At 36.1% G+C, this 20,176-nt stretch overlaps 1 protein-coding gene across 1 annotated transcript in view; it reads left to right on the top strand.

Moving 5' to 3' along the window:
• Positions 1 to 20,176, top strand: part of ABI3BP (ABI family, member 3 (NESH) binding protein) — a 230,812-nt gene that overhangs the window by 108,146 nt on the left and 102,490 nt on the right. The window contains exons 12-18 of the mRNA XM_012652849.1: positions 1,359 to 1,433; positions 10,851 to 10,916; positions 12,071 to 12,145; positions 12,684 to 12,761; positions 13,651 to 13,725; positions 14,623 to 14,694; positions 15,496 to 15,570. Of these exons, the coding sequence (XP_012508303.1) occupies positions 1,359 to 1,433; positions 10,851 to 10,916; positions 12,071 to 12,145; positions 12,684 to 12,761; positions 13,651 to 13,725; positions 14,623 to 14,694; positions 15,496 to 15,570 (516 nt within the window). The remainder of the gene's footprint in view (positions 1 to 1,358; positions 1,434 to 10,850; positions 10,917 to 12,070; positions 12,146 to 12,683; positions 12,762 to 13,650; positions 13,726 to 14,622; positions 14,695 to 15,495; positions 15,571 to 20,176) is intronic.

Below are 20,176 nucleotides of genomic sequence, written 5' to 3'. Positions count from 1 at the left end.
AGGAGTGCTAATCACATTCTTCTTTATTGTAGTTCTCAGCAAAAGGATCCCGGAAATGTCACATACTGTTCTTATACCTCAGTTTGAATTGCCACTGAGCACTCTAGGTAAAAATTATTAAATGCTACAGATTTATTATTACCTTGGAAATTTTATGCATGCTTCAAAGAAGTCCTTAGACCACATTCAAATTCATCTCCTCATTAAAGAAAAAGGAACAAATGGCTTATAGAACAATAAGATGACAAATACCCAACCCCTTAAATGTGAATAGTCTTTAAATTTAGGATGCTAAAGAAGCTCTCTCTGTGATAAATCTTCGGTGGCTTTTCTTTTTAGAAAATTGATGTTTTCTATATTTTTTTCTGAATGTTTTTTACTCAATTGTCTCAGCAAGAGAAGCCATATTTCTGAAGACTGCTTCTTAGAATTCTTAGAATTTCTTTGAGTGCAATATCAAAAAAATAGAGGGAGGAGCTTATACATAAAGCCATGGTTGAATTTAAATGAAATACATCTAAGAGCACACATAAACATAGCTGAAGAAATCAGGAAACTAGTTTAATATGGGTAAAAAGAAGAGCTCAAATACAGTAACTTAAATTTAGTGGCTTAATTATAAATAATTGCAAAAGAAATTTTATTATATTATCCAGCATTGAAACACGGAAGTAAGACATACTAACAGTCATACTTAACATGAAATAATTTGCCTGTTTGTGTTTGTTTTTTGTTTTTGCAAGCTTGAAATTTTTAAAATCTTTGTTCTGTTACTTGCACCCCAGGTAGTAACTTTCCTTGTGTGTTTCATTACAGCTCCAAAAAGGCTTCCAGACTTTCCTGAGGCAAAAACACCCTTTCCTTTTGAGAAACCTGAGGGCATCTTGGGTAACAAGAGTACCTTTAATTTGATATTAAGGATGTGCGTGGTGATTATTGCTTAATTCTGTGGGACACGTTTACTGAGTCCTATCTCTGCAAACCTCAATGAATTGATGAATTCAGTTAAATCAGGCAAACAGGTGGTTAATTTGGTTAAAAAAAAGGACCTGTTTGACTGGATTTTCTACAAATTCAATAAAAATCATCAGTCTTAATTCCACGTAACTCATTTAGTAGTTTTCTGTCCTTAAAAATGTTGACAGTATGACACCAAACTCTGGTGTCTCTCTCACCACTAATCAAATGCTCTCTGGATTGGTACATAATGATTTCTTCTCATTATATAATGGCTTGATTGTATCAGCATGTGCTTTTGATTTGCAGGCTTCTGATAGCTACTTAACCATACCAACAACCTATTTCGGTCCCTTTCTCTAAAAAAATTTTTCAGCAAATTCCATTTCTTTTCAATATAGTTTCAAGTGAAAAGCCATGGATTGTTCCTACAGCTAAAACATATGAAGATTCTAGAGTTCTGCAGCCTCAAACTGGTAATTGCATTCTTTTTAAAAAATAGATCGTAACAAGAGTACTGAATAACTTCTTGCTTTTATTTTTATAGGTTCCTTAATCGATTATCAATATACTTTGTAGTAAATGGAAAACGTAGAATACATTTTTGGTGCTTAGATGAACCTCATTTTTTTCCCCACTACAAAAGCAAAATGGTCTTGCATTTGTTTTACATATATGTTTTTAATTTCTGGATATAAGTCTGGCTGCAACATGAACTATGAAGTGGCTCATTGATTTCTAGAGATCTCTTTAGTGCCATGAGAGCAATAAGAAAAATAAGCAGTATTATGGGTTGGATTTTTAACAGTATGAGTTTAATATTTTCCTTGCAAGGAGATATTTGCTTTTTCTTCAGCAAAATAATTCAGTAAACATTTTAGAGCTTACTGTGTGCAATATATTATACCAAGTTCTAAAATTTGTAAGTGTATCATGATATAGAGGACAGAACACAGGTCTCTGAAGTTAATGATAGACCTTGGTTCCATTCCTGTCTCTCCTGCTAACCACATGACAGCTGTTTTTCTCTACTTTTCTGGGCCTTGGTATCTTCTTTTGTAAAATGTGGCAATTGGCTTTTTTTTCCTCTTGAGAATTCTTGTGTTCTACCAGTAAAACTGATTGAGACATCTTCCCTTTTTCAAAAAATAGATTTTTATCAACTAAAAATTTTTCTCCTGTATATCTTTGATGCCTAGTGGTAAATTAAAGAAGAGCATATTCAGCATATGAATTATAAGAAAACCTCAGAAACCCTCTTTTGCCATTTCTTCCATGATTTTCTCCTTTCATTTGTTTGTATTTTAATTTTTATGAACCTTCTGGTTGCTGTGACTTTATTTGGGGTACATATCATATAGTATACAATGTAGAAGTTCAGGTAATGAAGTTAAAATACACCAACATTTTGTGGTATTCTCCAGAGAGAGTGCAGCAGAGGACTGGGTTTGAGAAAGGATGAGAATGAGCCCTCAGACTCATAGATCTTAGTCAAAATATCCTTTGTCTACTAAGTGTAATGGGCTCAGATCTCAGCAAAAGATAGAGGATGACATTAAATTAAGTGAGCATGTCTATTATATTCTCCCCTAGTTTCCTTAAGCAGGAACGCACTTGAAAGTTGGCCATGGTTGTTGGCTTATCCAGAAAAGCCTCAAATTGGGTCTTCCTAAGCCTTAGTTTCTCATCACTAACCCTAAAATTCTAGTGCAATTAACTAAAGTGGGTGCAAAATCCCCTTTAGCAATCTAGGTCACCTGGGTCTAAAATCTGGGTTCTGGGTAGAGTTTCATACTGATTCCCTGGTGCCATTGGCCATCACACAGGTGCAGCTGCATTGTAATTAGTAAACAACAACTAGTCTGGGGGCACATGTGATGGTTTATCTGCTGCACCAGGGCAGGCCTGGCTGTGCCTCCTGCAACCCTCAAAAGAACCCAAACCAGACACTTTGGGGGCTTTTGGGACTAGATAAACTTTTAAGTCCCTTTCATCTCTTAGCCTTTGGGTTATAACATAGGGGACACAGGGTTGCCCGGGTTTCCCTTAAGAAGCATCTCATTTTTAGTTTCTATGATTATTCATGAGCAAACTGATCAAAACCACAAGGAAACCATTTTTGAAATTTGAATGCCTAGAATATGAATTATATGTAAAGCCTCGGCTGAACCAAGCATTGGGTAGAACATGTTGGGGAGTGTAGGCTGCAGAGTTACAATGACACAAAAATAAATGGGATAGAAAATCCCAATAAAGGAAAGGTTCCTTTTGCCTTTAATCCCAGAAAAGGAATATTCTGGTCTTGTCCTGATGGAGTATGAATAGCGTCCAATCAGGAAACAGATTCATTACTCAGCTGCTTCACTGCTGCCAGGGCAACTTTGGGTGGCCAGAGAACTTCCAACTGAGAACTTCCAACCCTCTCTGGCAAAAGTTGAGATTTGTCATGAGCTGCAGCAACAGTACAGTAGGTGATGATGCAGGCATGAACGTGAGCCCCAGAAACTTCCCAGCCTGCCTTATAACATTTAATTGTAATTAATATATCCCTGCTATTTAGTATGATCATTGGGCCAGCAGCATTGACATCACCTGGGAACTTGTTGGAAAGGCAGCACCTTGAGCTCCACTCTAGATCTATTGAACCAAGAGCTGCTTGCCATCAAGATCCCCAGGTGATCTGCATGAACATTAGGGTCTGAGAAGCACTTTATCAATATAGTCTTAGCAATGATGCAGGTAAGAATTATCAGGTGTGGTCAGTTATAGGACAGTAGCCCTCAAATCAATATAAGATTGATTTCTCAAAGTGGGTGACAAACATTCCTTGTTTCTGCTAATGTGCAATGCTTCCATCTACACCCTAGTGTAAGTGTCGTATGGCATCATCTTATATTAAAGTTCAAATTAAGATTTAACAACATGCATTATTTGTGATTTGAAGACTTGTATATTCACATAATCCTTCCAGACTTTGTTTCTTTTGTTTGATTTTGTGCAAATTTATACATGTACTAAAGTTCTCTACTTGCTATTTAGTTTCAGCATATGCAATTATTTATTTTCCAATTACTCAAATAACTTCCTGTTAAAACTGTTTTGAGAATTAAGAAAAGAGGCAGAGATACTGCTTGCATGCTGGTCCACAAAACCATTAGTCTCATTTTTGGTTGTTGTAGCCTTTGAAGAAACAACATATTTTAGCAGGAATTAATGATATTATTATAGCAAACTCAGTGCATCTTGTTTTCTCTGTTGGAACATGATGCATCTTTATTTACTGTGTCGATTTCCTTCAGCTAAAGGCCAGGAGAACACACTTGTAGATGAACAAAGTTAAGTTTATTTACTTGTTGTAACAATGGAGAACACAGACTATGAGGAACAAGGAAATCTAGAGGATGTTAGCAAAGACTTGTAGTATTTTGTTTGCGTTAAATGATTGAGGGAAGGGTCCAAGGAAGTGGAGCTTTGCTCTCGATTGGATGCAGTTAGAAAGTGGGAGTAATTCTGTGATTGAATGTCTTCATAATTCTTAACTAGAAAGCAGGACGAGCAGAATGAATCTTACAGAGTAACTGATAAAAGAAGTGGCTCTTACTCACATTAGCCAGGATGTGGCGAGCATCGTGTCGTGGCTTGGAGGATGTTCATGTGTTTGTGTTCCATGTGATTACAGATGGGTCTTGTTTTTGTCTTGATCCATCACAATCACAAAGTAGTCTTGTCCTATATTGGCATTCTTTGGAATGATTAATGTTCAACGGGAGAACACCACAGCCTGCCTGTGTGTGGGTGCCAGGCCGGCACTTGGATTTCAGGGGATGCTCTTCTCTTTATCAACCATTAAACACAATTTATCATGACCTTTTGTAAATTTTTTTCTGCTTTGGCATTTGTTTTTCACATATTCTGTATTAAAAAATCAGAATGCGTGTTCTCAAATATTTCTGTACCACTTTTGGATATAAAAGACTTTATGGAAATTCTAAGTTGCATGCTGAATATTGAAATCCCTGGGCCATTTCAACAGTTTTGGCAACAGTGAGACAGGATAATTTGGAGTTTGGAATATCTCAGGAAATCTGAGATGTGTGGTCGTCAAACATATTCTTTCCTGCTTTCAGTGTCTTTGCCCTAGTCTTTCGATAGTGCTGTATTTTGTGATTTTGTTAGTTGGAATTGTGTTTGTGTTAAACCTTCTATAAAGTATGTTTAAGTAGGGTTGATTGATTTTGATTCCCTTGGCAAATTTAATTTTCCTTAAAATTTATAAAGGGAATCATAAAAATCTGTTCTATAATTATATACCAGAACATAAAGCTATTTATAAGTTTTATATTAAAAGGAAGTTGGCCACACTTTAGAAATATTTAAGTGCTTGTGACAAGCTTTCAGAAAAATTCAGTCTTTCCAGTGATGCAATTCAGTTGGTCTTATGTTCTACTGGAAGGTGGCCAGTTAACTATGATGTCAGCATTGTTTTAGAGTGAGTTCTAGAAAAGCTGTCAATATCTTCCACTCTCAGATGAATTGTATATTTGTATGCATATGCACATGCTTGTTGGATCATTTCTCCGCTGGAATAACACAATTTGGTTTTGCATGGCAGTTTTCTTCTAGAAGATTCAAGAGACTAGGTATATACCATCATATTGATACTTCCAAAGCCTCTGGAAGCTGACAGAGTTATTTTCTTTTATATTAAGGAGATACATGAGTAACTTAACTCTGAATGGGTAGAGGAGCAAAATTAGACTCCTTCATTGCTTTCCTAATCTTCTTCAATAAACTACTCCAAGTTAAACGTGAACTAATGCTCTAGAGCCTGCTGCGAAAAATTGAGAACTGCTTTTACAACCAAAAGAATTAAATGTTCTTAGTGGAGCCATAGACCTTCCAGATATGCTATATAAGAAATTTTACGTAATCTGTGAGAGGCTGGCCAGTCAATAAAGTTTATTCTCATTGCGAATGTGATTGCTAACTTGCAAGCTATAGGGTGGGACAGCTGAGCTAATAACCATGTCAACTATTTACCAGTTAAATAACTTGTGTTAAGTTATTTAACCTCTCAAAACTTCAGTTTCCCCATCTATAAAATGGAAATAATATATCAATTTTTCATCAGTTGTTATGTCATAGAAATAATGTATAAATCACTTAATAGAATGCACAGTACACAATGGGTACCCTGCTATCATTTCCTTGATGCAGTAGAATCTTGCACTGACTGCATCCCCTGTACGCCACACTGCCCATCCCAAACTTCCTGAATTGCTTCATGCAATCATAATAACAATACCAATTATGTTTTGAAAATTATTTAATAAAAGAAAAAGAATAGAGGTGAAAAAACTCTAAGCTCATATATATATGATCATACCAAATGATCCATGGTCTTCATCTTACTTGTATGAAAATGTTTAAGGAGAATGGAAAGGACATGTGCAGTGTTACTCACAGAGGTCCTGCAACTCCTTGCGAATAGCCTGGTGACCTGTTAACCCTGGCCAGGGATGGTGCATCGCATCACACAGACTCTGTTTCCTTAGAGTGGCAGCCTGAATCACTCTGTAAACCGGGCTCTGAGGCCCTGCCTAGGTTCAGTGAGGAAAACGATGCCACGATCAACTTGCTGTGCTTTCTGTGGGCACCAGGGGCAGGAGAAGCAGCATAGGTGCCATTATTTATCGTCCCACAGGAAAGGTGTGTGCATGACCTCTAAAGACCCTGTGTGGCTTGGGGGATATGAGCTTTTTGCTTCTGGCTTGATAATGCCGTCAGGGTTAAGCCTCCTTAATTTACTTGATCATCTCCTTAAGAGACCATCAGTTAGTACAAAGAGGGTTTCAAAAGCAAATGAAAAAAATGGTCGCAAACCCAAGAGGATTCTATGTTTGTTTTTATCCTTAGAAAATCCTCCTGCCTGTTCTCCCCAAAAGTGTCCAGATAATCCAAATTTTCTTCCAAATCTACTGTGACATTACGAAGACAATGACTTTTTCTGGTATAATCATTTCCCCTTGAACCATAAACAGTAATGTCTTAGAGACTTCCCTTGATAGAGGGTCAGACCCAAGGAGGGTCAGCCTTGGTTCATTAGAATTTCATTAGAATCTACTTTGGGAGCTTCTTTTAGGAGGTCATCACTGATTATTTTCAGTGTTAAATCCTTTCAGTGCTCGCTAGAACTGTAGTAAATTGCAGTATGCCCTTAAGCTCTATAAATTATTTAAAGGCTTGAAAGCTGAAGTGATTGGCATACACAAGGAGAGGTATATTGGTTAGAAAGTTTTGGCAGCAGGTTGTTTGCTCAGAGTGGTTGAGAAGAGGTAAGCTCTATATTTGGACCTTATTGCCTGCCCTGTAAGGTGTTGATTAGCACAGATCTGGCCCACCCAACTGGATTAAGCCCTAGAGAGGAGAAAAAGTAGGAATGAGTGGTGGTGTTGATGCTTTGAGAGCAGGAAAATAGAATTCAAGCAAGCAGATGGTTTACAGATTTACTGTGGTCTCTAAGTGATTTACAGCCTCAGCCTTTGATTTTATTTCACAAACATTTTCTTTCAGCCAAGATTTTCACAGATTTCAGGGCCAACTAGAATGGTATTTGTTTTTCCATTAGCTGAAAAAGCATTATTATTTAATAATATATTTAAATGATACTGAGAACTCTGTGTGCGGTATTGTTTTTTTCTCTTCTAGCTCCTTTTTGATGTATTTTTTCATTGCTTCTTCATATATAATTTTAGAATTCCATTTCCATGGCAGGGTATGGCCCCATAAGCATATTACAGGTATTTGTGTAATAGAAGAAGAGATTTCTGTATCATAAAATAATTATAGGACATGTTCATTTATTCTCCAGACTAAGCCAGAGAGTTGTTTATTCTAAGAACTTAAACCACCCAACTGTCAAACTCACTGCTGTCTGTTTGTTGCAATGGACATCTTGAAGATTAATTCCATTGAGTATCCACCATGCCCCCGGCTCTGGAGTAAATAAACATTGGAATGCATAATGAGCAAAACAGGCACAATTTCTGCATTAATGAGGTCTCTGGTCTAAGAATTTGTGTTTAAAAAGAAAAGTCTTTCACATAGTTATCAATATGCAGAGGATTTGAATGAAATGATAAAGTCTTGATGATTTGAAATACTTTGGGTGCCATCACATGTTTCTAGAGCAATATCAGGGCATTTTTTTTGCAGACTTTGTATTTAATCAGTTTTTCAAAGCAAAAATGTACAATTAACAAAACATAATTTTAACAAACGTGGCTTCAGGAATTGATAAAGGAAATGGTAGTATAGATTACTTCATATTATTTTTTCTTTGGAAAATCTGAAAGTAAAATTTAGTTACTCTTTTTGGAAAGAAACTAGTATTGCTTTTTATAACCTTTGAATTGAACTACTTATTTTACTTGTTGGATTCAATTCCTCAGATAACGTTTGGTCTCACATATGTTCTGTGAATACAAGATCAAGATACTGCTTAATGTCAAATAGCTGTAGCATTTCATCTACTAAAGGAAACATAAGTGATAGAAGTTTGCCTCTAAACAGTAATGTATGACAGCATGTAGACTGTCTAAAAACAGAAGGGTTTGCCCCAACTCTTGGCTACTCATCAATTTTATAGCCTTTTAGAAACTATTGGTCTAACCATTGCATGAATTTTACTCTGGTATAGATGTACATATACAGGATTTTATAAAGAAATCAAGTGCTGTTGACTTTTAGAGAGTTTTTCAGAAAACTTCATGTCAACACTGTCCTCTCCCCTGATACCTATTACTTCTGAGTTGAAAGATCTTATTTAAATCTTGAATGAATGAGGTGGTGATATGCTTCTCAACACTGCTCAAACAACAAAAAGCTTAGAGTGAGTGGTATTTGTGGGTTTTTAGCACTCATTTTCTTTACTTTTCAACTCTCAAAATCTACACAAATAGAAATATCAAGGACCAAGTCTGCTGGCAAATGTGTTATTTTAATCTTGAGTATGTTTGAGAATGTGTTTGGGAGTTAAGAGATCCCTGACAATTGGGAACTTCCAGACATGAGCCACCACTGCCAGGGTAGATGAAAGGAGGGCTTCTTCCCCCAGTAAATGCCTTGTGGGGATAATTTGAGGGAAGACAGCAGCCTGGCTTGGAACCTCCAGAATGAAAAGGAATTGTTAATGTGAAAAATCAGTAAAAAGAGGGGAATAAATATCATCTCTTGGAACAGAAATACAAGCTATAGGATAATTGGTCCAATATCACTAGAGGAAAGGGAGATTTGGGAGTTAGGATAACATAAAGACAAGCATGGCATTTTTCAAAAGCAATAATATAAATAAAAATTAAGCTATTCACAATTTATTTTCTAATGTGAGAGGGTTAAATACAATTTGGCAAGGCTTTCTGAATTTATTTAGTAGTAGATAAAGCTGACTTTGCTGGATCCATGACTCGAAATTGGCTTACCGCAAGCCTAAGATCAGAAACTGCCAGCATTTTTTTGTCCTTTAAGAGAGCAGTCGTTCTTATCTGACCATTAAAATTGCAGCAAGGTTAAAGAAGACTTTACAGTGTAATAGATGCATTCTCAGAAAGTATGCATATCTGAACTCACAGTATTCTATTTTTGAAGATTTTGTAAAGCAGGAGATTCTCCTTCACAAATTGCAATGTATTTCCTGCCTCTTGGTCATGTGGTGCAACATAAAATGCTCTCTATTTTCAGAGTATGTCACAGGGTCTGATATTATCTTTCTTACAGTTTCAGCCAGAAATGGTTCAAAATCAGTAGGTTGTCACAGAATTACAAGGAACCCCAATGAGTAAATCTTCCTGTGAGCTCCCTCCTTTTTATTTGATTTCTATACAGCTATTTTGCATGAGCAAGGAAAGTAATATCTACCTCATAACCGTTCATGCTTTCTCTATACCTCTCATGACCATAGTGACAGCTCTTTTTGATGCCGTTTTTGCTTGCAGGTTCAACTCTTATGTGAACATGAAAATTATCCCTGTATTAAAATCATTAAATCTTTATGTTTACCCTCATCCTACTTTCATCATTTCATGTAGATTAGAAAATTTATCTTTAAATCCACCTAGATTATAGAAGGGCCTGTGGCTCCATGAAGGAACACAGAAAGGTGCCTCTAGGTACCTGTCAGGAAGGATGGTGCCAAGAGTCCTGGTCTCGGCCCTGTTCTTGGTCCTGCTGATAGAGTAGAAAACCCACTGAGCTTGACAATTTCAGCGTGTGACTGCTGACAAATGTCTTCACTCTTGTAAATCTCAACTTTGTTATCTAGAAAATGGAGATAACATCCCATTATTTGTAAAATTGGAGAAATGCCTACCTCACCTATTTCTCAGGGGTGTTGAGAGGATTAAATAGGCTAATGTATGAGAAAGTGCTGTGCAAACCATATAGTGCTGTTTAAACATAAGGTATAATGATGTAAATTTTACTGAGCTGAAAGACTAAGCAATAGACTTTGGGCAAAGAGCCTCAATGTGACTGCTGTTTCCTTCTTTAGAAATCTTTCCCCAAACTGCCATCTGACTTTATTTATGTTTATACTCTTGAAGCTCTTTGATTTAGAGCTGGCACTACCTCACTGTAAATATATAGCACTATGTTCACATCATCCCAAAGGCCAGTGTTGGGGCTTGCTATGTAAAATCCTGCAGTTTAGAGCAAGAAGGACCAAAGGCAAGTCTTGGTGATTGCTTACATGTTAGTGACAAGGCCAGTAGCCCAGAGCCAAAATCCACTAGCACCTACATAACACTGTCCTTCAGCCAGCATTAGAACATATCATGAAATCTTTCAAAATTAATCAAAATCTAACATCTTTTTTGTTTTACCTTTTTATTTTAAAGCAACTTACGATATTTTCTCAAGCCCTACAACATCAGATGAGCCTGAAATATCAGAGTCCCACACAGGTATACCCAGCCTCTCAATTCTGTCTTTGGATCCCAGGTGTTCTGACAACACTTGGCGGTTCACCTTTAGTTTTTGCAGAGTGAAAAAGGATGCTCTCTAGAGATCTGCAGGGGAAAAATAGCCATCTGTGTCAGGGAGATGAGTTCTACTCACTCCTCCCATGCAGTGATTAGATCTTTATATCCATTAGTAAATAAGCTCTGTTACACGAGGGAGATGCAGATAGACTCGGTTGCCACTGAGGATAAGTAATATAGTGGCCTATCATTCTATTGTTCAGAATCACTGTAAAAAGGTCTTAAGAATCTTAGAGGGTTTTCTCTAGAGTAATACTAATAGTTCTCAAATTGAGATAATTTTGCCTTCCTCCCACCCAAGGACATTTGGTAATGTCTTGAGGGATTTTTGGTTTTACCAACTGGGGGACGTGCTGCTAGCATCTAGTGGATAGACATCAGGGAGATGCTAAACCACTATGGTGCACAGAGCAGCCTTCCAGAACAGAACTATTCAACCCTCGATGTGAGTAGTGCTGAGGTAAGAAATCCTGTTCTGAAGCAATCACATCATTTCTCTATAGTGCTCAATTGGGTCTAGTCTTTGTCACTCATTTGCCGACCCATCTATAGCGAGTTACCTGAGTCTGACGGTTCCTTTGAGCAAGTGTTTCTGAAGCACCTATGAACCTAGGCACTCTAGGAGAGCCAAAGAGAGTAAGACTGGTCACTGCCAGGCATAGATATATGTCTGATATTTTTTATACATGTAGCTTTATCTCAACATCATTTATGTCATGATAAATAAAAGTGAATAATTTTAAACAGCAGAAAACAAACAAACAAAAAAATAGAATGCCAATAGTGGTTCAGTTAACAATTATGCAGCAGAAGGAAGAAACCAGAAAAACCAGTTGAAAATAAGTTGAAGGTATGAAACACTATTTTATCATGGTTTCCAGTATTTAAAGTATGTATATTTTTTAAAGTGAGCTCATCTTCAACTCCTAATAAATCATTTTAAAATGTTGGTCAGCAATCCCTCAAGTGTCCTTGATATTTTTCCCCATATGAGGCATAATTTATTACTCATGAATTTGTATTTTATTCCTGGGGCCTTCTACTACTTTTATAAATGTTGACATTTATTCCAACAGCAACAAGTGATCGTATTCTGGATTCTGTCCCACCCAAAACTTCTAGAACTCTTGAACAGCCAAGGGCAACACTGGGTAATGTTTTTAACAGAAAAATCACACTTTATTTTCCATCAAAAAAAAAATCCATGTGAATGCCTTTCTTCCAAATGACCATTTCATTCCATCACATCTAATCATTTCTTTCCTTTTCTTAATATACATGTATAAGTATTTTAAATGCAGGCATCTTTTCTATTCCATTTTGGGCTCGCTCTTTTTTTTTTGAACTATAATGATATTTTCCCCATTCTTACGGGGAAAGCTGTGAAAAGCTTTGAAAACTGCATGGACATCATCTGCACCATCTCATGTCATGTGTTTGTGGCCTGTATCACCTCACTTCCATGCATTGAATCTGCCTGGAGTCAGCTACTGAACAATTATCATTTTAGCCTTTTCCCCATTTTAAATCAACATTCCATTCACCAGCTTTCAAGACTACATGCGTTTTTCATCCTTCATCATGTACTTCTAGCATGTGCTTTGTACCATCTAAAAGCATGTTAAAATTCTTAAAATATTTCATTTTAATGGGGATTATTTGGTGGGATGGGGTGTTTTGTGCTTTCAGCTCCAAGTGATATAACACCAGTTGTTCCTCAAACACTGGAAATCTTTACCAGTCCTGAAATGCAACCTACAACACCTGGTAACTAATGACATTTGTGTAGTTGTGTGGTTTGAAGAAACAGGTAATATGACAAAAGAGTCATGTTGGCTTTTTCAGAATATTTTCAGTACTAAACATTTCTCGTTATTCTCTGCCAAGAAATTTTTCAAAGAACTGAGTTATCTATCATACCTAACCTTATGACGATCCTCATAGAATTTCCAGAATCTTGATGTCTATGTATTTTGAAGAATGGTTTCCTTCCAATACTTCTTTCAATGTTGCCTGCCAGAAAATAGCAGGAGAATTATAGATGATAATTACTTTAAAATATATTGCCTTTTATTTAGCACATTCAGATATCACTCTATCATAGTATTTCACCTGAAGTGTAGTCTAAATATAAGGAGCACCAAGTAGGCTCTGTAGTCCTGGACTGCAGATGGAAAAAGGGAGGTAACACAACCTTCGTTTTGTAATAGAAAATTATTGGAATGGCAAAGGCCATTAACTTTTGGTGAGGGTAGTAATGAGCTACAGAATTAAAGAAGTTCTGAACTATCCATTCTCTAAGTCCCAAATATTTTATTTTTGCTTGTCCCCTGCTATTCAGTGTCATCCTTTTGGGTTCTTAACTGTACCTTGTGTTCTGAAATGCCTCTAGAGTGCTCATTTTCTGGTACATTTAGTTGAACAGTGTATCTTCAATTCTTATGTGGAAATTTAATACCTTTTGGCCCAGTCAACCCTTATTTATTGAGTGAGTGCCTACTATGTGTTATATAAAGCAGGGTGCTGGGCCTTCTAGAGATACAAAGAAATATAAAACAGTTCTTGCACTCAAGAAGTTCGTAGGTTTACAGGCACAGCGGTATTGGCCCCTGAGAAATATCATTTATCAAAGCTCTGTTAAATCTTCTTCTTTCAGCTCCCCTGCAAACTACGTCTGTCCCTTCTACAACTAAACGACGCCACAGGCCTAAAAGGCCAAGACCCAAACCTGGTAAATAAATGTCTCTTTAACCTTTCAGGCTATTTAATTCCAAACTGGTAATGTCATCTCCTTATCATAAGAAGAAGAGAGGTGATTCTATGGGTTAATTTCTTTACAAAATTTGAAATTAACTGAAAGTGAATTATTAATAATACAAAATGACAAAAATCAAATGTCTCCAACAGGAGCTTACTGAAAATTATGTGATTTTTTTTGCATGAGAACTTTGTTGTAAACCTAAAAACAAGTCCTACTGTCACAGCATTATAGAGTGATATATACAGTGTAATTCATTCTTTGTATGCATCTATAGTTAAGTATTTGGGGGCTGATGGTCCTTATATTAATATTTGGTGCCTGCTGTTTTCAGTTTTGCACCAGGGGCAATGGCTAAGATGCAGAAGACATGACTCTGGCTTTCAAATAGCTTATAATGAGAAGATAAAACAAAACCATAAGACCGTAACATGAGATTATATAACCTATTTCTGAGACTATAATATTTGTGTAAAAGAGTTGAAGATGCAGATGTCAAAATACATGTAGGGTTTGGACAGAGAAAAAGGAGAGGGAACAACTTATATTACAGCGCAGAATTTGGGTGGTACAGATATAATAGATTATCAACCTGAAGATGATATTCTTCATCATCCAATACTATACTCAGAATCGTGCTCGACATGCTAGATTTTGCTTATTCCTCTGTAATATAAATACAATTTTATATGGCCCATACTGTTATGACAGTTTAGAAATTCTTTCCCCAAACTTTTACTCATTGTATACTTTGTTAACTCTGACTACTAAATATGGCAGGATTTTAAACATGTCCTTCAGTTCCTCTTTGGAGGCTATCTCTTTATCATCTCTAGGATATCTCAATATTTCTTTTTTCCTTTCCACCAGAAAGAACCACAAGTGCTGGAACAATTACATCTAAAATTTCTAAAAGCCCTGAACCTATATGGACAACACTGGGTAATACTATGTTCTTAGTAGCATGTGTTACTTCGTTCTACCAGGGGAAATCCTGTACCCTAGATTTGCGTAATGTCTCAATAACTATTTAAAATGCCTTATTTGAGTGATAGGGAAAATCTGATCGAGTACACCAACTCCATGGCTATTGTGGTTGTGGATAGCTGGCCTATAATTAGTAGATCTGAACTCAGCCTTCAGATAACATCCTGTGCCAGCTGCTTCCTTGCCTTTTATACAATTATTACATTTGAAGTTGGATCTTATATATAGTTTTCCTTTTTTTTTTTTTTTTTTTGAGTAAGGTCCTCAAGTTCAACTTCAGACTTCATTTGGAAAAATGACTTTTAATATTGGTGTTAGTAGAATTTCTTTATGCTTCAAATCATAGCATTATACCTGTCAGTGAATACTAATTTTAAAACATGACAGGTTTTTTCCTGGTGCTTAAAGACTTAGATACAGCTGAAAAGTAAGAAGGGTATAAAATGATTAGACTGATTTTTTTAAATCATGGATTAATATCACTGTCTTTGAAGAGTTATTGTGACTATCTAGTAGCAATTCTATATTTGTCAGGTTAAATATAATCTTGAAATGTTTTTCCAAACCAGATAAAAATTTCACATATTCCCATTAAATACTTCTCTATGGATGTACAATGGAATATTTCCAAAATCTTCCATGATAAGTTCATTCCACTTAATGTATAGTTTACTTTTAGGTTTTCCTTCTGTGGTTTTAGACACTGAAATGCCTAAATATTGATCTGTTGATTATTTTGTGTCTTTATTTTTCCAGCTCCCAGTAAAACACAATTTATTTCTTTGAAACCTAAAATCCCTCTCAGCCCAGAAGTGACACACACCAAACCTGGTAATTACCCTAAACTTTTTTAATATTCCTAAAGTAGAGTTGAAAAATTGTCTCATGCAACTCTTTGGAGCAAGAATTTCTGATTTGTATTTTGATATTTGTTACATTTTTCCATGGAAAATGCAAATGTGCAATGACATGATCTCATCATAAACAGCTACTGTGATATTATCACAGCCTTGCTGTGAGCTGTGTGGTGGATCATTATGTTCAGGACCATCACAGAGAAAACACAGAAATACAACGATGTAAATGATTGAGGACTCCCTTGTCTAGGACTGCGAAATAGTTTCCAATACCAAAGTTGACTGGAATTCTAATCACACTGAACAATAGCCTTTTAGCTGGAAAGGGGAGAAATATTTCCATCTTCTAAGAACTCTGTCTTAGTTTGGGGCCTCTCAGTTCTCAGGCTGCAGAGCCAGAAAGGCCTGTATTTTCCTAATGCTCTAAGACTTCTAAGTTGGGGCCGATTTCTGAACACTGACTTCTGTTTACCTCTCAGCGGATTTTAATGGCATTTTGCAAAAGAAAAGTCTCTTTTTCAGGAAAGGATTGTTCTATATATGTAATTAAAAGCACAATTCCCTGCATAAGAATTGCGAAACATACTGAATGACCAAATCCTCGCATTTTCTATCGGGAATCTACACAACAGTCTTAAATGTTGACTGATAAGATTGGCTATGCAGAACTTTGTCACTACTCATTGTCAGTGTTATATAAATTTTAAACCCTTAGCTCTGGAAAAGACTGCATTTCTCACTATGGTTAATGGATTTTGAGCTTGTATTTCCATTAATGGCATAATTACAAAGTAGGATTATTAAAGCAAGAGATGTTCTGCTAAAGTGGGCATGATTTATATTTGCAGCAAAATGGGTAAAGAAGAAAAATATAACTTCTCAAAAAAGGAATTCTCATAACTTCCTTTAAAGAAGCAGTGAGATTTCCAGGTGTAGGTGCAGACCGAAGGAAATTCGGGATTAGGCAAAGGGAATGTAGATGCTATGACCATAGGTAAGGCCTCCAAGTCAAAGAAATGGAATAAAAAACTCCCAGAGAGGTTTTTTTTGGAGAAAGAAGCATAGCTAATAAAACTCAAAAATGCTAACAGTTTAAATCAAAGAACTCTGACAATTAGCTGTATGAGAGAAGGCTTTAATGTACATTTATTAAAAAATCATGTTTAGTAGAGGGCTTTGGAATAAGGCATCGAAACTATTTATGCTGTATTTTGACTAGAGGGCTATTATGAAACAGATCAAGAAATATTACTGTGTGTTTGGGTCACCAAATTTTAATAAATGTTTCTTTAATGTAATTATTCCTGTTACTATAAGATAAAATTTGAAAGTATCAAAAAATATCACCAAATGTTGGTTACAGTGTATATACAAGTTACATTATTAATTTCACTGGTTTCTAAGAAAAGATTTCTCAGAGGAAATTCATTCATTAATACAGATAAGGGGGGGAGGACATGTTCTTATCATTCTAAGGTGTTTGGGAAAGAGACTTCTTAATTTGACATTTCCTTTTCAAATGGGAAAAACTACTTGGAAGCTAATGTGTTTCTACTCCTTTGACTTCTAAACCTTCTAATCACCTAAGAGAATTCACCCTTTTGGCTCAGCAGCAAGTTTAACCGCTTCAGAATCCAAGGCTGACCCCGTGCCAACTCAGGTTGGCCTTAGGTGGTCCAAGGCAATACGGAGTAATGACTGCTCACTGCAGACCATTGCTTTGGTTTTAGCTTCTTAAATTTTATTTCTTTATTTTTATTTAGGGCAGACCACCTTTCTAGCTCCAGTAAAGATTTCTGTTCGGGAGAACAAATAAACCACCAAAAGCTTTTTGATTTGAGTAATTCACTGCCTATCCCAGCCTTTTGCTCACACTCTCCTGGTTTTCCATTTCACTTTCCACACAGGTTGCTTTTCCTTCAGCTTTCCTTGGTGGTTACATTAATGAATTGAAATCCACGTTGGTTTGACCTTTGTTTATATACAATTCAGTGCATTTCTCACAAAGCACAGCCACCTATCCAGGTCCCAACTTGTCTACCTCATCCAATGAGAATCATTCCTTTCCAGGTTTAATCTTTAAGGTGGTAATGACATTCAGCTCTTCAAGTTTCTAACAGACTGGAAAAAAAGGAAAAGCCCCCAATTACAGGAGTTTGCTTGACACAGCTCTGTTCCATGGTGAATAGAATTGGAAATTATTCTCATTATTAACCATACATCTATGAGCTTTGTTTTGTGCTGAAGTGAGTGGCTTAGTCATTTGCAGGCCGCTCAGCTTTGTGACAGAATATTTTATACCTTTATTCCTAATACCTTAAGATTGTCAGACATAGGAAGTCTTGTCAGAAGATGTATTTGTTTTTACTAAACATCAACTTTACTGTTTTTATTATGCAGTCAACTCTGAAGCTTAATTGATGGGGTTCCATCCCTATTTTGTCTCATTCTTGTCGGGAATTCAAAAATGCAGATTTTTGTCTATAAAATTTAAAAAATAGCTTTCTTTAATATTTGTGGAGGCTGAAATATGTTATGAATAGCAAATCTGATTGACTTCTTCACACTTTTAGAAGGAATTTTGCAGAAAAGATGAATTACAACCTCAAAGTTTCAAAATAATTTTTTGTTTGCTATTTTCAGGTGTGGATGCTTTCTTGATGTTTATTATATTTTACATATTGATGCTTGTTTTCTCCTTTTCCTGCAGAATCTGAGACACCCAGATATTTTCTCTCTCTCACTCACACACATGGAATTTTTACTTTGTTACGCATCCTTCAATCTGTCACTATTGTTTGCCATTCATATGTTACAATCTATTTCTGGACAGATTCTTGAGAAATCAGAATTTGGTTTTTCTTTAAATAACTGCCTTTTAACTTTATTTTTTTATGCCTAATTTGTACTCTTCTATAGTCTCACACAAAGATTTTTTGGCCACAGACATGCTAATGAGTGATGATGTCTTCATATAGTACCTTCTGTTATTATTCATTGCTTTCAGAATACATGAAAATTCTCTACCTACATTATTTTTTGTTATATATTTTTTAGTTGCTATATAGAAACTATTGTTGTTAATTGCTACATAGAAACTATTATTGTTATAGTTTCTTTTTCAATCACTACTTGCATCCCCCAAACTTACCATATTCCCTTTATCCAGTAAAATCAGAGATAATTCCTGATAAATGTAATATTAGAAATGTATAAGTAGAAGAATGTTTAAGCTCTGTTAAGATGGCCAGTGAATGCCCTATTAATTTCTATAAGAAAAAAAGTCAAAGAATCTTCACTTTATCTTCTATTTAAAAAATAAGTTGAATTCCTTTTTTTTTCTTCTTGAAAACTAATTATTTTTGTTCATAGAATAATAACAAAACCTATTGGATGATCTTTTTAAAAACTCATATAATATTGTAACCAAGCTACATTCAGCATGAAGTATAATTTACTTACTGCCAGTTTCAATGAACATCAGAGGGTTTGTTATCTATCAGAATATTTAAATGTTCAGAATATTTAAATGTTCAGTTCTCGGATTTCATGAAATCCGAGATGACTTTCAGACAATAGATGCTGGTAAATACAGGAGCACCAAATGAACAATTGTGGTCCCCTCTAAACCATAAGTTTAATTCCTATCTTTTGTGGAAAAAAGTCAGGTCCAGTCAAGCTGGAGAACATTCCAAACTAACAGAGCACAGACATGGTAACAGGTCTGGTGGGTCTCTTGTCTTTTCCAGCTCCCTTGGGTGAACCTGGCTGTCCTATAAGAAACAAAATGGCATTCGACAAGACACTCATAGCAACCTCAGAGAGGCCACCCAGAACTCCCTTTCAGTTAGTATTTCCTCAGCCACCAGGGGCGGTCTTCACAGTATTGGGCAGTGAGGGCAATAGCTCAAGATCAACAACAAAAATGAGAATCCTTAATTCTTCTATTGTGGTTTGTGGAGAAGATATGGGGTGATAGAACTTCACTGTCATAGGTAGTAGAACCTAATCATTCACCAAGGAGGGAACACTGTTTATGGTAAAGAACATTTAATTTCTCTCTTAAATGGTGCCCCTCAGCATTGCTTTTCATACTACTTGCTTTTATTGCAGCCCCAGAACCTCAGACTCTACCACCATCACAGTCAACAATAGGTAATGAAGCTTTCTTTAATGAGTAAGAAAAATACATGTCTTTAACACCCTTTATGTTCAACTTTGTCCTTAGCTTTGGGTTACATATTTTTTTAAATATCAGTTGTCCTTTAGATCTTCTTCTAGCCATTTTTCCCAGATGATACACTCTCTGCCTGTGCTTGACTAAGCAGAGGCTCTGAGACAGCCACAAAAGCTGTAATGATTTTGAGTTGATACATTCTCTTATATTTGAGGAATGTGTCCTGAGCTTGTTCTAACCTGTTTATTGCCAGTAGAGGACCCTGGCTTCCCTAGGACTAGGACATGTTTGTGCTTTCACTTTTAGAGGTGTTTTTCTTACTTTCAAAACTCTAACATTTGCAGATTTTCTTGGAAAGCACTATGGTCTTTCCAGATCTAAATATCCTGATGTGTCACTAGGA

Source organism: Propithecus coquereli, unplaced genomic scaffold, assembly GCF_000956105.1.
Source record: "Propithecus coquereli isolate 6110/MARCELLA unplaced genomic scaffold, Pcoq_1.0 Scaffold40, whole genome shotgun sequence".
In the NCBI taxonomy this organism is placed as follows: domain Eukaryota; kingdom Metazoa; phylum Chordata; class Mammalia; order Primates; family Indriidae; genus Propithecus; species Propithecus coquereli.
This window is presented reverse-complemented; position numbering and strand designations above follow the sequence as displayed.